This window comes from Sminthopsis crassicaudata, chromosome 4 (genome assembly GCF_048593235.1).
Source record: "Sminthopsis crassicaudata isolate SCR6 chromosome 4, ASM4859323v1, whole genome shotgun sequence".
Classification (NCBI taxonomy): Eukaryota; Metazoa; Chordata; class Mammalia; order Dasyuromorphia; family Dasyuridae; genus Sminthopsis; species Sminthopsis crassicaudata.
Genome location: NC_133620.1, coordinates 407458117 through 407472189, shown reverse-complemented (window position 1 = coordinate 407472189; position 14073 = coordinate 407458117). Strand labels below are relative to the sequence as shown.

Here is a 14073-nt window from a genome sequence, read left to right as displayed (position 1 = left end):
ATCTCCATTCTCTTCCCACTCCAATCTGACCTGTACACATTATTACTGGTTTAAACATTCTAATATGCAATTCTGATTACATAATTTCTCTGTTAAAAATTCTCTAAAAATAGTTTAAAAGAGTTTCCCACTATACAATCAAAAAAATTTATTTCGGGTCATTTCTCTTTTAACATAAAGGATGCCATAATATCCTTATATAGTTTTAAAATGGAAACATTTTAAAACTCAGTTTATAGGTTCTAAACCAATTTTTGCTTTTGGGGGGGGTAATGGTAAGTTTTCTTTTTGCTGATATGGACTTCTAATCTGCTACTCAAAGGAACAAATCACAAATACTACATAAATATTTAAGTCATTATTGTTTTTGTTGCCTATGGTAGCCATTTTTGTCCATAATATTTGTGATAACATATTTTATTTATTTATATGTATATACATGCATATATATACACATATACATATATGTGTATACACACACACATATATATAATGATGCTATGTGTCTGTATTTTATTTTATTTTATTTTATTTTTTTTTGTGTGTGTGTCTGTATTTTAAAATACAAGGTAGAGGTTGTTTTTACTATAACTAGTTGCAACCTAAATTATTTAAGTTTCAGAACATCCAAAGGCTTTATGAAGAATTCATGCAAATTAAGTTACCTGTTTATTAGATTCCTTAAGTTCTAGTTTTGTTTTCTCCAGAGTACCCTCTAATTTAATTATTTTTTGTTCCATTTCTCCTCTATGTTCACGAATAGTAATGTCCAACTGTGTAACCTAAACAAGAAAGCAAATACATATACAAAATTTGCTAAGGATTCTTTTCTTCTATAACAACCAAATTATTAGGAAAACTATTTTTATTAAGTTAATACCAAATATATTGTACAGCAGTATTCATGGGAAGTGTAAAGAATTCAAACATATAGTCTTAAAAGTAAATTATTAAAGGGCCATGCTATTAACTTCAACATTTCAGATCATAAACAGCACACACACATTATAAATCTATTGAACAGAAACCTAACATAATCTCAAATGAGACATAATAATATAACTGATATAAGATTACTAATTAAAAACAAAATAAACCACCCCATCTCCCTAAAGATTACTACTTAGAAGCTGCCCCAAATCTTATTTCTGTCATCACCCTTCAAACTCCTCACCTTCCCCCTGTAATAACTAGGGAACCAAATTCTTTAATTCCTATTTTATTATATTATCTAGACCAAGAGGATCAAAGCCTCAGATATTGAAGTCTTGAAATTTAAGAATTCACATGCCAATTCTGCAAATAACATCAAATTCTGTTTAAATGTGTTTCAATATACAAATATATTAAAGTATCATTAAAGAAACTAACTTGAGCGGCTCTTTGCTTCAGTTCCCAATTTCTGTCTTTCAGTGCCTGGTCCATGTTAAGAAGTTCTTGCTTTTTGTCCTCAATATCAAGCTTGCAATCTCTACAATTTGACAAAGGAAAATACAAAGAACAAAAAGGATACTGACAATATAAACTTTATTAATAGATAGAATTCAACTAGTAATTTTTCCTGGAAGCTATCAAAGAATGAAGCATTTCCTTATCAAAGGATCTTTTGAAAGATGTGAATAAAGATCAACAATATTGCTATTTGATCACAGATTTCTCAAAGGCAAAATAATGTTATTTCATATTTTGTCATTTTAAAATTAATTATTACAAATTAGTTATCCAAGTACAATCACAACTACAAGATTGATTTAAGTCTAAAATGATTAATATAAATATCTTTTGTTTCAAAACTACCCTTTTCCCCCTTTTCTCTGATGCTTGTTAATTGCTAATGCAATCAAATTTGGAATTACAACCTAGGTTAAAAACTTGTAAAAATTTTGTCTTTCCAAAAACCTTTGCAATTATTAATCTCAAAAGTAAAGCTGAACTGTCTTTGGGATTCTGAAGCAATTGAAATGAAGAAAACAAATCATTTTTTAAATTGAAAGTTTTCTATTATCTTTTCTCCTATTTTCAAATGTCCAAAGGTAAAATGCCAATTTTTAAAAATTACCTTTCAAACCTGGAAAATAACCTATTTATAATTCTTCTAAAAATTCTTCAATAAAGTATAAATCAAAAGTAAACATTCATACTGCTTAGAAACAAAGTATTCAAGATTCTCCAAGGTAAGGATGATAAGCTTTCACCTATTTAAAATTTGGCCTTCTTAGAACCCTGGGTTAAATGGATTATTTTAGATCTTGCCTAGAAGATAAGAGCTCCTGAACAAGGTAGTTAATAACAATTTAAAGTCTTATAATATGTTCTTCTTACAATGATCTTGTGAGATACACTATACAATGAGAAGCTGAGACATTCTGCAAACTTAATAAAAATTCCTATGTAAAAAAAACACATGAATATTTGTAGATATCTCAGTTGAGTCTCATAATAATCTTGCAAACTAAGTGTTATATGTATCATCATCATCATTCTACAGGTAAGGAAACTGAGCCCAAGAGATGTTAAGTGATTTTCTCGTAGGTTCTAAGGACAGTAGTTGTTAGAGATGCTTATCAATATCACTCCTATCCCTGGGTCTCACACCAAACAATTGTCTAAGTTGAGCTCAGTATGCTTCTCCTATAGAATAATTCCTACATACTATCCTTATAACCTATTGTTCTGATGCAGCTTCTGTCAAACACCAACCCAGCATTTATCATCTGTTATTAACTCCCAGTACCCAGTAAAAACAATTCTAGTCCAATGGTGACATGTGGGGCTAAAGCTATCCTTGGTATGAAAAGAATTAAAGCTATGATCAACATGGCACAATGACAATGGAGATGATCAGTCTGACACATGGATAGTCTGGGGAACCAAGTTGGTCACTATTTCAGATGTCTGGTCCTTCAATTTAAAGTAATTAGAGAAGGCAAGGTTCTAATGTGAAATAATCCAATTATAGTATCACTTAAAATGTTTAACTCACCTAAGTTCAGCTGTGAGATCCTTTATAGTGGAATACTTTTCCTCCAGAGATATTTGAGCATTCTGTAGTACATCTCGTAATTCTTGCAGCTGCTTTAAAGTATTTTTTAATTCTACATGAGCATTTTGCAGTTCAGTCTCTAGCTCTTCTCGTTTCTGCAAGGCTTCCTTTAGATCATTTTGAGAATGTTGTTGTAGTTTTTCTAACTCTTTCACTGTTATGAGGGAGAGCAATTTTAAAACCATAATCTACTATTTTAGTATCGAAATTTCTGTAAATAATCATAATAATGAATAATCAAATTTGAATCTTCAAGTGATTATAAAAAAGAGGAAAACACTGAACACTCATAGTTCCTTGCAATCTCACAATCCTAAATTCTCACTTTATTACAATTCAAAAATCAAATTGACATTCATTTATTAATTGCCTGTTATATACCAGGTTTAGGGCTAAGTGCTAGGACACAAATAAAAAAGTGATACAGCCCCTGCCCTCAATGAGCTTACATTCTACTGGGGAATACAAGATGTTTACAGTTAAGTCATTACAAGATATAAACAAAACAGTGATGGGAGTAAACTAAAAACTGAAAAAGTTAGAAAGGTTTCTTGAAGGAAGTAGCATTTGAGTTGAGCCTTGAAAAATGCTAGGAGTTGCAGAGTTGAAGAGGGATGATATTCCAGGATGGGGGCAACTGCATGGATGGAGATGGGAGATAAAACATCACATAAAGGTAGTCATAAGTATGCTAATTTGACTGAAGCACAGAATGCATGAAGGAAATGCTAATCAATCTGAAATAATAAGTTAGAGAAGAAAAGAGTATGAAAGGCTTTAAATAATAACCAGAGGTGTTTCTAAGTTAATCCTAAAAGCCACAGGTAGTCACAAGTTTCTCGTTTCTCTAAAGGAGAGATGTCTGCACTAGGGTATTTGTGATACAAGGAAAGAGACTGGATATGGGAACTGAAAGAGGATGAAGGAAGAATGGTATATGAGTCTTGATTAAACCTGGATAATTGGAGGCTTCCTAACTCAATAGAAATGGGGAAGTAATGAGGATGGGTGAGTATAAGGGAAAGGATCCTAAGTTTTATTTTGGATATGTTGAGTTTGAGGCATTTATGGAATACCCAGGTAAAGAAGTTCAAACAGCAGTCATTTGTAGATGTGGGACTAAAGCTCAAAAGGGAGATGAAGGCTGGATATATAGATGGAAGAGTCATCTACAAAGAAATGATAACAGAATTCATGGGAACTGATGAACTCATCAAGAGGTAGTATACAGAGAGAAGAGTACATTATCCAGGGCAGAGCCCTGGGACATACCCACATACAGAGTAAAGTACATGGAAGACGAACCTGCAAAAAAGACTGAAAAAAACATTAAATGGACAAGTAGGAAGAGAATTGTGATAGATCATTATCATAAAACCTAGAGACGATATATATATATATATGTATATATATAGGGAAGGAGTAGAAAATAGAAGCTAAAGAGGATTAGGATTGAGAAAAGGTCACTGACTTTAGTAAGAAAGAGATTGAACAAAATGAGCTGACAGTTAAGCCCAGCTAAGCTATTGCTTACCAGCTTTCACTTTTTTATCTAGCTCTGTCTGTGTTTGTTCTAAGGTCATATCTAAATGATTTAACTGGATTGTTTTATTCTCTCCATCCCGTCTTAGGTGAAGTATTTCTTTCTCCATTTGAAGCAACTCATCTTTGCACTGATCCATCTCCAATTTTATGTGCCTGAACACAAAGGAAATAAAACAAGTAACAAATAAAAAATTAACTGCATGGAGTACTTAAATTTTATTGAATTTTATGATATATTCTAACTAAGCAAGATTATAAAATGCTACATTTTTAAAAATCAGGCCTTCAAGTATAAAAAGTACCTAAATGCATTTACTTTTATTCATATGACACAGTTACCTATTAACAAAGAAAATATAAAATATCTAACAATACTAGTAGTAACATGTGGTTCTAATTTAAGATTTAGCCCAGTTTTTTTTTCATTTTCATTTTTGTAGTTTTTAATGTGCTAAGGTGTTATAATGATATTACATATTTGGAAATCATTCAATTAGCAACTTCAAATACCTAGAATACAACTGAAAACATAGTTGGGAGGGGGGAAGGCATCAGAATAACCAAAAATCTACCTGCTAAAGTTTCTCAGACTCTCAAATATAATACAAATAAACTACATGAATACTAGAGTTCCTTCCAACTATGAAATTCTATTATGAATCTAAATTTAGTTATTAAGTTTTCTAACTCAATAGTAAATTAGAAAGAAGATTGGGAGTTGCTAAAAATATATATATATAGGCATAGTAATAGTTTGACAGCAAAGAAAGAAAATTCATCATTAAAAACAAATTAACTTTTAAAATGTAATAATCTGGGGTCATTAAATATAAAGGCAAATAACCCCGTATATTTCAAAACTGACCATCGGTCATGAAGACAGGGCTAATTTATTTACCATAAAAAGCAGCATGGCATCTTGGACCAAGGTGGCCTTGAAACCAGAAGAGTCCTGCTTCTGACCACACAGGTTTTCTAAAACTAGGACTTTTTTAAAATAACAAAATTAGAACTATATAATGCAAAAACGAAATTTCAACTATTCAAAAACTCATCCTTACTACTAATGATGCTGGGTTAAAAAAAAAAAAAAGGAGCAGCCATATTCATAAAGAAAACTATGGAGATATAGAGAGAATAGTCAAACAGATAAAGGAAAAAGAAAACTTGCTGTCATGGAAGCAGCAGCTTAAGTGTGAAACTATCTTCTCTTTGGGGAGGTTAATCTAAAAAAAAATTAGAAATTTACATAAAGAGAAAAATAAATGGTTTAGCTCTTCATCAAAACTGAGGAGTTAAGGAAATTGTCCTTTAAAAATTACTTTTTATTTATTTGGTTAAATGTTTTGTAATTATATCAAAAAATTTAAACATTCATTTAAAAAAGTTTTGAGTTTCAAATTCTCTCCATCTTTCCCATCCTTCTACCAGCTCTTGAGAAGGCAAACAATATAATATTGATTGTATATGTAAAAACATATAAAACATGTTTCTATATTAGCTATGTTGCAAAAGAAAACACACAAAACCTAAAAAAATACAGAAAATGAAAAAAAAAAACAAACTTCAATTTGCATTCAGTTGTTCACCAGTTCTCTCTCTGGTAGTAGATGTCATTTTTCATTATCAGTCCTTCAGAATTGCCTTAGATCCCTGTCTTTATAAAAACACTTAAATCTTGGGGCAGCTAGGTGGTACAGTGGATAGAGCACCAGACCTGAAGTCAGGAGGCCTCAGACACTTACCATTTCCTAGCTGTGTTACCCTGGGCAAGTCACTTAACCCCAACTGCCTCTTTTGTCTTTCACTTTTGATTATTCTTACAATGATGCAGTTACTATGAACAATGTTCTCCCATTTCTGCTCACTTCACTTTGATGAATCAGTTCATGTAAGACTTTCCAGGTTTTTCTGAAATCATCCAGCTTATTATTTCTTAGAAAAGTGGTATTCTATCACAATCATATACCACAACTGGTTCAGCCATTCCCCAACTGATGGGTATTCTCTCAATGACTAAATCCTTTGCCATCACAAAAAAGTCTATTGCAAATGAAATTGTCAGTTTTTAAATGCTACATTCACATACAGATTGTTTAAACTTTTCCTTGAAAATCTTCATCCAACTTCTAATTCTTTAGGGTTCCATGGAATTTAGGATTAGTATTACATTCACTAATTCAACAAATATTTATTAATACCTAATATACATAAAGTAGATAAGAGGATACGACTATTAAAAAAAAAAATACCAAACCCATAGTCCCTGCTGTTTAGGAACTTATAATTTGAGTAGGTCAGCTTCATCATAAGTTTCAAAGGATTTTGTAGGGTAGACCCTGAAAACTTACCATCACTCAGACATAATACATATTACTCCCTCTAAACCATGTACTAAATTGGCCTTGCTCTTACTGCTCTTCATGTACATCATTCCATTTTTTAATCTCCATTCCTCTGCATAGGCTGTTCCCTCCAGTCTTGAACGCATTCTTTCTTCACCTCCAATTTCTGGAATCCCTATCTTCCCTTCAAGGCTCAATAAAGAAGGCTTTTCCTAATTCTCCCTAGCTGTTAGTACTCTCTTGAAATTATATTTTTTTACTGTATGTGTATTATATATATATATATATATATATATATATATATATATATATATATATATGTATGTGCTATTATATATATGTGTGTGTGTGTACTACATGTGTTGTGTATAATACATATATACATATGTATATTTTGTGTATAATACATATAAATGTATTATATCTATCTGTCGATAGACACATATAATTTCCCCAAAAGAATTCAATAAGGTCCTTTCTTTTTATTTTTTCCAGGATCTAGCAAAATATCTGACATAAACTGTTTAATAAATGCTTATTGATTTGATTATCTGTTTGGTTTCCATAAGAAAAAGAACTGGAAAAACCAATCAGTAAGTTGTCTTCTTAACTCTCCACATAGGTATCTTTTTATTAATGTGTTGTCTCCTCTGATATTAATATTAATATGCTCCTTGACAACATGAATTGCTTTGTGCTTAAGTTAAAAAAATATTTTTTCAATTACAAGCAAAAACAATTTTACATATTTAAAAATTTTTTTAATTTCAAATTCTCTCCCTTCATCCTCCCTTTGAGAAAGCAATTTGATATTGATTGTACAAATACAATCAATGCAAAACTATTTACATATTAGTCAAATTACAAAAGAAAACAGACCTTACCCAAAAAAGAAAGAAAAATAAAGTAAATAAAAGATATGCTTCAATCTGCATTCAGAGTTTATCAGTTCTCTCCTTGGAGACTGATAGTATTTTTTAATCATAAGTTGTTGGAATTGTCTTGAGTCACTGTATTAGTAAGAATAGCTAAGTCATTCTCAATTGATCCTTGTACAGTATTATTGTTATTGTGTACAACTGTTTAAGTTCTGCTCACTGTACTTGGCATCAGTTCATTAAGTTTACCTAGGTTTTTTTTTTAAAGTCCTGCTCATGTCTTATAGCACAATACTATTTCATCAAAAGCATATTCTACAACTTGTTCAGCCATTCCCCAAGTGATGGGCACCCCCTCAATTCCCAATCCTTTGCCTTTTCTTTGCCCAATTCTTAAGTGTCCAATTTTTAAATAGTAGCTTACAAAAAGAGATGCCTACTTTACCTTTTTGCACATAAAAATTCTTTTTTATTTTTTTTGATACAGACCCAGCAGTGATATTGCTGAATCAAAGGTTATGTACAATGCTGTTTGGACATAGTTCCATATTGTTTTCCAGAACAGATGGATCAGTTTACAACTTTGCCCAGAATATATTAATGTTCCTATTTTTCCACATCTTCTCCAACATTTCTCATTTTCCTTTTCTTTCATATTAGCCAATATGATTGGTATAAGATGGTACCTCAGAGCTGTTTTAGTGCTCATTTCTCTAATCAATAATGATTTAAAGCATGACTATGGATTTCTTTACATAACTATGGAAAGCTTTGATTTCTTCTTCTGAAAACTGCCTATTCATATCTTATCTTCTGATAAATTTCACTTAGTTCTCTAAATATTTAGGAAGTGAGGATTTATGAGAGAAATTTGATATAAAATTGCCCTCTACCCATTTTTCTGCTTTTTGTCTAATTTTGGCTACATTAATTTTCTTTGTGCAATATAATTTAATTGAAATTATCCATTTTCCATCCCATAATCCACTCTATCAATTGTTTGGTAATAAATTCTCCTATTTCTTTTTTTTTCTTTTTTCTTGAGGCTGGGGTTAAGTGACTTGCCCAGGGTCACACAGCTAGGAAGTGTCTGAGACCAGATTTGAACTTGGGTCCTGCTGAATTCAGGACTGGTGCTCTATCCACTGCACCACCTAGATGCCCCTAAATTCTCCTATTTCCTAGCCAGTACCAGTTGTTTTGAGAATTACCATTTCATAATACAGTTTGAGATCTGGTACTGCTAGATATCTTTCTTTACTTTTTTTTTTTTTTTTGGACTCCCATAATATTCTTGATCTTTTTTTCTTTCAGATGAATTTTTTTTTACTATTTTTTCTAGCTCTATAAAATATTTTTAGTACTTTGATTGGTATGATACTGAATTAATTTAGGTAGGATTATAATAGTATTTTTATTATATTAGGTCATTCTGTGAACAATATTTTGACATTTGTTTAGATCTGACTGTGTCAAAAGTGTTTTATACATACTTGTTTTTATATAATTTCTGGGTTTGTCTTACCAACTATCCTACAATTATTTTAAACAAAATTTCTCTTTTTTCTTACTTTCTTTTTTGTTAAGGCAACTGGGGTTAACTGACTTGACCTGGATCATACAGCTAGTAAATGTTAAGTGTCTTGAGGTCTTCCTGACTTCAAGGCCAGTGCTCTCTCCCCACTGTGCCACCTAGCTGCCCCATGTTATACAATTCTAATTGTAGCTCCAGCATATTTGAATTTTTTTTTCTTGTTTCTTACAAAATTTTCTCTTTGATCTGGGGATTTCGAAATTTAGCAATAGTATTCCTATGTTCCACACAGGATTTCTTTGAGGGTGATCGGTGGATTTTTTTCTATTTCTACTTTCCCTCCATGTTCTATTACTGAAGGACAATTTTCTTGGATTATTTCTTGCATTATAATAAGTGCTTTTTTTGGTCATAATTTTCAGACAATTATTTTTATATTTTCTCTTAATTTGTTCTCCAGATCTGTCATTATTCTTATGTTTCACATTCTGTTCTATTTTTTCATTCTTTATAATCTGTTTTGTTATTTCTTGGTCTCTCACAAATTCCCTAGCTTTTCCTTATCCAATTTTAATTTTCAAAGAGTTATTTTCAATTTTGAGACTCTGCATCTCCTTTTCTAGTTGTTAACTTTTTTTCTCATAATCTTGTTTTCTTGGAAGGCTTTTATTTTTTATGTTTATTTTTATAATTTTTCTTCAGTGTCTTTCAATTAACTTCAAAATTCTTTTTTGAGTTCTTCTATAAATTCTTTCTGGGCAGGGAATAATTTCATATTACTCTGAGTTAGAAACTTTTTTTTATTTCAGTGTCTTCCTCCAAAGATGAACCTTAGTCTTCTTTGTTCCCATAGTATATTGCTATAGTGGGGTTCTTTCTACTTTGCCAGCTCTTTTTTTTTTTTTTTAAATAACAGTTATTAGTATAAGCACCTCTAATTCTGGGGTGGGAAGATGGTATCTCTGGTACTCTCCTTCTGACCAGGTACCCCAAACCAAAAGCTCTGCCCTCCAACATGTGCCCACAGCCAGCAGCCTCCCTTCCCCCCTGACTCTGAACTCATGGGTATACTGGTTCTTTCTCACCCAGGGCTGAGTCTCAGCAGCAGTTGGGCCTGGTGTTCCCAATCAGCTGAGATTCCTTCATCTTTCCAGACTCAGACTCCACAAACAGTGCAGGATGTGAAAGTTTCAGTAGTTCCCCCAGAAAATCCAGCCACTTGCAGCTTGCCCTGGGGCTCTCCACAGGTTGTTTTTGTGGGGCTAGCACTTCACAATGGGTTGGGTCTTATCTTTTTTCAGATCTTTTCAGGTTATATCAGGAGAACTCTTACCATAAATCTTCTTGATTTTTCATGAGTTTGTATTTTCCCTAAAGTGCAAATTTGATCTAATTGTGGAGGAAATTGGGAGAGCTTAAAATTTACCAACCTATTTCTCCATCTTCCCAGAATCCTCCCCCAAACCACTTTTCCAGTGATTTTAAGAGGAATTAGTGTTGTATTTTGTCAAAAGCTTTTCCTACATTTACTGATAAAATCATATGATTTTTGATGTTTTTATTTCTGATATGGTCAATTATTCTGATAGTTTTTAGGAGTTACAAGCATCATTTTCTCATGTAGGAATGTAATCAGTTTTAACTTTAATGAATCCTTTATGGTTTCACTTTCCTCTTTACCTTTTTAGGCTTTTAAAAAGTCTTATTTATATTTGAAAGTCAAATTTTGTCTTTTCATCAAGAATGCTTTAAAGTCCTTTATTTCAAATATCTATTTTCCCCCTAAAATATTATACAAAGTTTTGTGGGGAATTATTTTTGGTAGTAATCCTACCTCCTTTGCCCTCTGGAATATTATATTCTAATCCTTCTGATCCTTTAATGTAGAAGCTAATAAACCTTGTTGTTATCCTAACTGTGGCTCCACCATAGTTGAATTATTTCCTTTTGGCTACTTGGGAGTATTTTCTCCTTCACCTGGGATCTATATATCTTGGCTATAGCTCTGCTCTGGAATTTGGCTACAATATTCCTGGGAGTTTTCACAAAGAATATTTAAAGAAGCATTTTAGGGAATTGAAGAAGTTAATGGGAAGAGAATAGCTGTAAGGCAATGATAACAAGTAGAATTACCAAAACACAAATAAATCTTGCTAAGACACACAAGTGCAAATCAGTAAAATTTAAATAAGTAATGTTATTGTTATAAATACTCCTCTATCAATGCGCAGTCTACAATTTTAAACTATTATATTTTTATAGTTTTTATAAAAAGGAAAAATATTTAGGAATAATAAGGAAAAATTAAAGTTGTACCTGGCGGTGCTAGTTAATTCAATAACTTTCTGCCTTTTTGTATCTGCTTCATGAGAGGCTGATTCAAGTTTCTCCTCCACTTTTCTCAACTTTTCAGCAGAAATTTCTTTCTGTTTTTGAAGTTCTTGTTCCAGTTTTGATACCTTATGAATAATTTTCAATTCAATTTAGTTCTTAAGTTATAGGTCAAGGCTTCCTATACCAGTCTTTAGAAGAAAAATATTATGACTATACTTAACTCTAACTCAAAATGGACTGGCCCAAAATCCAACCAGGATAAAAGAAAAATACAAATCTTTAAAAAATAAAAGGACATGAATTTCTTTTAATGTGCTTATTAATTTAATAAAGGACTTTTATCTTTGGACCTATCCTGCTCATTAATTGTGACATAGATGAGAGAGCTTATCAAAGGGAATGCATGTTTATCAAATTTGTGATGACATGAACTTGGGATAAATAATTAATATGGATAATAGATGAAAGAATTAGTTCTCAGAAATATCCTGATAGACTAAAATGCCAAATTAAATCTAACAAGGCAAAACTTAATTGTATTACACTGACAGAGACAAAAAGACAGAAAGAGAGGGAGATAAAGACAGAGACAGAGAGAAAAAAGTGGAAAATAATATCAAAATTTTTTGAAATGAAGAAACTTGGAGAAGTAAAGTTTATTTATAATAGCTTCAATTTCCTCAGTAAAATAAGAATTTAAGTTCTCATTGAAATGTTGGGTTGTGGTGGGAAGGAGTTACAGAAGACTTAAGAAGGAAAGAGGAGGTTTGGAAGAGCTTTGAGGTGAGGGAGATAAGTAATCATTTAGTCAGGAATAAATGGACTGCCTTGATGTGATAAATTATTATCCTGCTAAAGCTAGAGAATGCAAATAAGATCAGAGAACATAGATGGTAGGAGTAATTCAGAGCAGATTTGGGAAGAGATAAGCAGTATTAGCCAAGGGGACAGATAATCTGAGAGTGAGGAGTATATAGAGTTGAAATGGAGAACTACTAGACTAAAAGTGGAGAGGGAAGAAAATAAAGTTCTAAGAGGTAGAAGGATTAAAACATCTCAGTGAGAAAAAAATAGCATGAGGCATAAAAGCATAGGGTACAGTAAAATGAGAGATCAGGGTCAGAGGGGAATGTAAAAATTTTTAATTAGGAAAAATGGAACACTTTTGAGTAATGATGACATGAAGAGGGTAATAATGGCATAAAGAGTGTGAGCTTCCCTCCTGGCTGAGGTGAAGTGAAGGAGTAGGTCAAAGGATTTAAAAAGGCTGAGGAGTAAAGTAGTTTTTAAATTGAATTTTACAATCTACAAAGTATTTCCTCCATTTTAAACTCTAAATTTACTAGACTAAGCCTAATTGAGGTTTGGCACACAATTACTTTCTCTGATACCCCAGTTGACAGTGCTTTCCAATTTCTCACAAAATAATCTTGTAAATATACTGTATATACTTATTTATGTGTGTGTTGTCTCCTCTCATATAATGTAAACTTCTTGAAGAGGGGGAATATTTTCTCTTTGTGTACTTACCACTTTATAGAACACAGAACACAATAGGTACCTAATTCATGTTTGTTGAATGAATGGGTTCCTAAAACAAATGCCCATCTCTTTAACTTCAATATTCTTCCAGTGATCTTACATAATTACAAATCACGGCACATAATGTGGCAAAAATTAATGTAAAATAATCAAAGAGATAGATGACTGGAAAAGGTGCTTTGGTTCTAGAGTGAGAGCAAGCATTAACAAGTGGCCAAAGCATATCCTGCTCAGAGAGCCATGCAATATCAAGAGAATTTACAAGAAGGACTCTAACACACTGGGTGGATCTCTGATGCAGAATATACCAAAGGGAAAAATAACAAATGTGGATAACTTTCTTGTTGACAACTTGAAAGTACAACTTTCAAGGCTTCCAAAGAAGTCTTCTAAATACTAATACATTGAAACCTAAAACAAACTTGTGACATAAGTATTTGAATTACTTATTGTCCTCATTTTAAAAATAAGAAAATTGATGATTTCTTCATAGTGATACAGCTAAGTAAGTGAATGAGAGGCAAATGGAATGAGAAAATATGGGCTATAATCTGGACCTTTGGAGGGAATATCTACATCAACAAGGTCAAAGAATAATTATAAGTAGTTAATTTTAAAAATTATTTTCTACATGAAAAATACCTGTTTTTCAAGTTTAGCTTGAGAGTCTTCTAATTCTCCATTTCTTACAGTCTCATCTTGTAACATCTGCTGCTGTTGCTGCAAAGTGTGCTGCAAGATAACATTTTGTTTGGTAGTCTCCTGAAGACTGTGAGTTTTTAATTTTAATTCTTTCTGCAAACAATACACCTAAAATACAAAAAAGCATTATGTAATATAGTATTTATAATT

At 31.9% G+C, this 14073-nt stretch overlaps 1 protein-coding gene across 5 annotated transcripts in view; it reads right to left on the bottom strand.

Moving 5' to 3' along the window:
• CCDC18 (coiled-coil domain containing 18) overlaps nucleotides 1-14073 on the bottom strand; it is a 79319-nt gene that overhangs the window by 22306 nt on the left and 42940 nt on the right. For all 5 annotated transcript variants that reach the window (XM_074262709.1, XM_074262711.1, XM_074262712.1 and 2 more), the window contains exons 18-23: nucleotides 13864-14031; nucleotides 11662-11804; nucleotides 4578-4741; nucleotides 2984-3197; nucleotides 1372-1471; nucleotides 666-782 (exon numbers count right to left, since the gene is read on the bottom strand). In XM_074262709.1, coding sequence (XP_074118810.1) covers nucleotides 666-782; nucleotides 1372-1471; nucleotides 2984-3197; nucleotides 4578-4741; nucleotides 11662-11804; nucleotides 13864-14031 — 906 coding nt within the window. The remainder of the gene's footprint in view (nucleotides 1-665; nucleotides 783-1371; nucleotides 1472-2983; nucleotides 3198-4577; nucleotides 4742-11661; nucleotides 11805-13863; nucleotides 14032-14073) is intronic.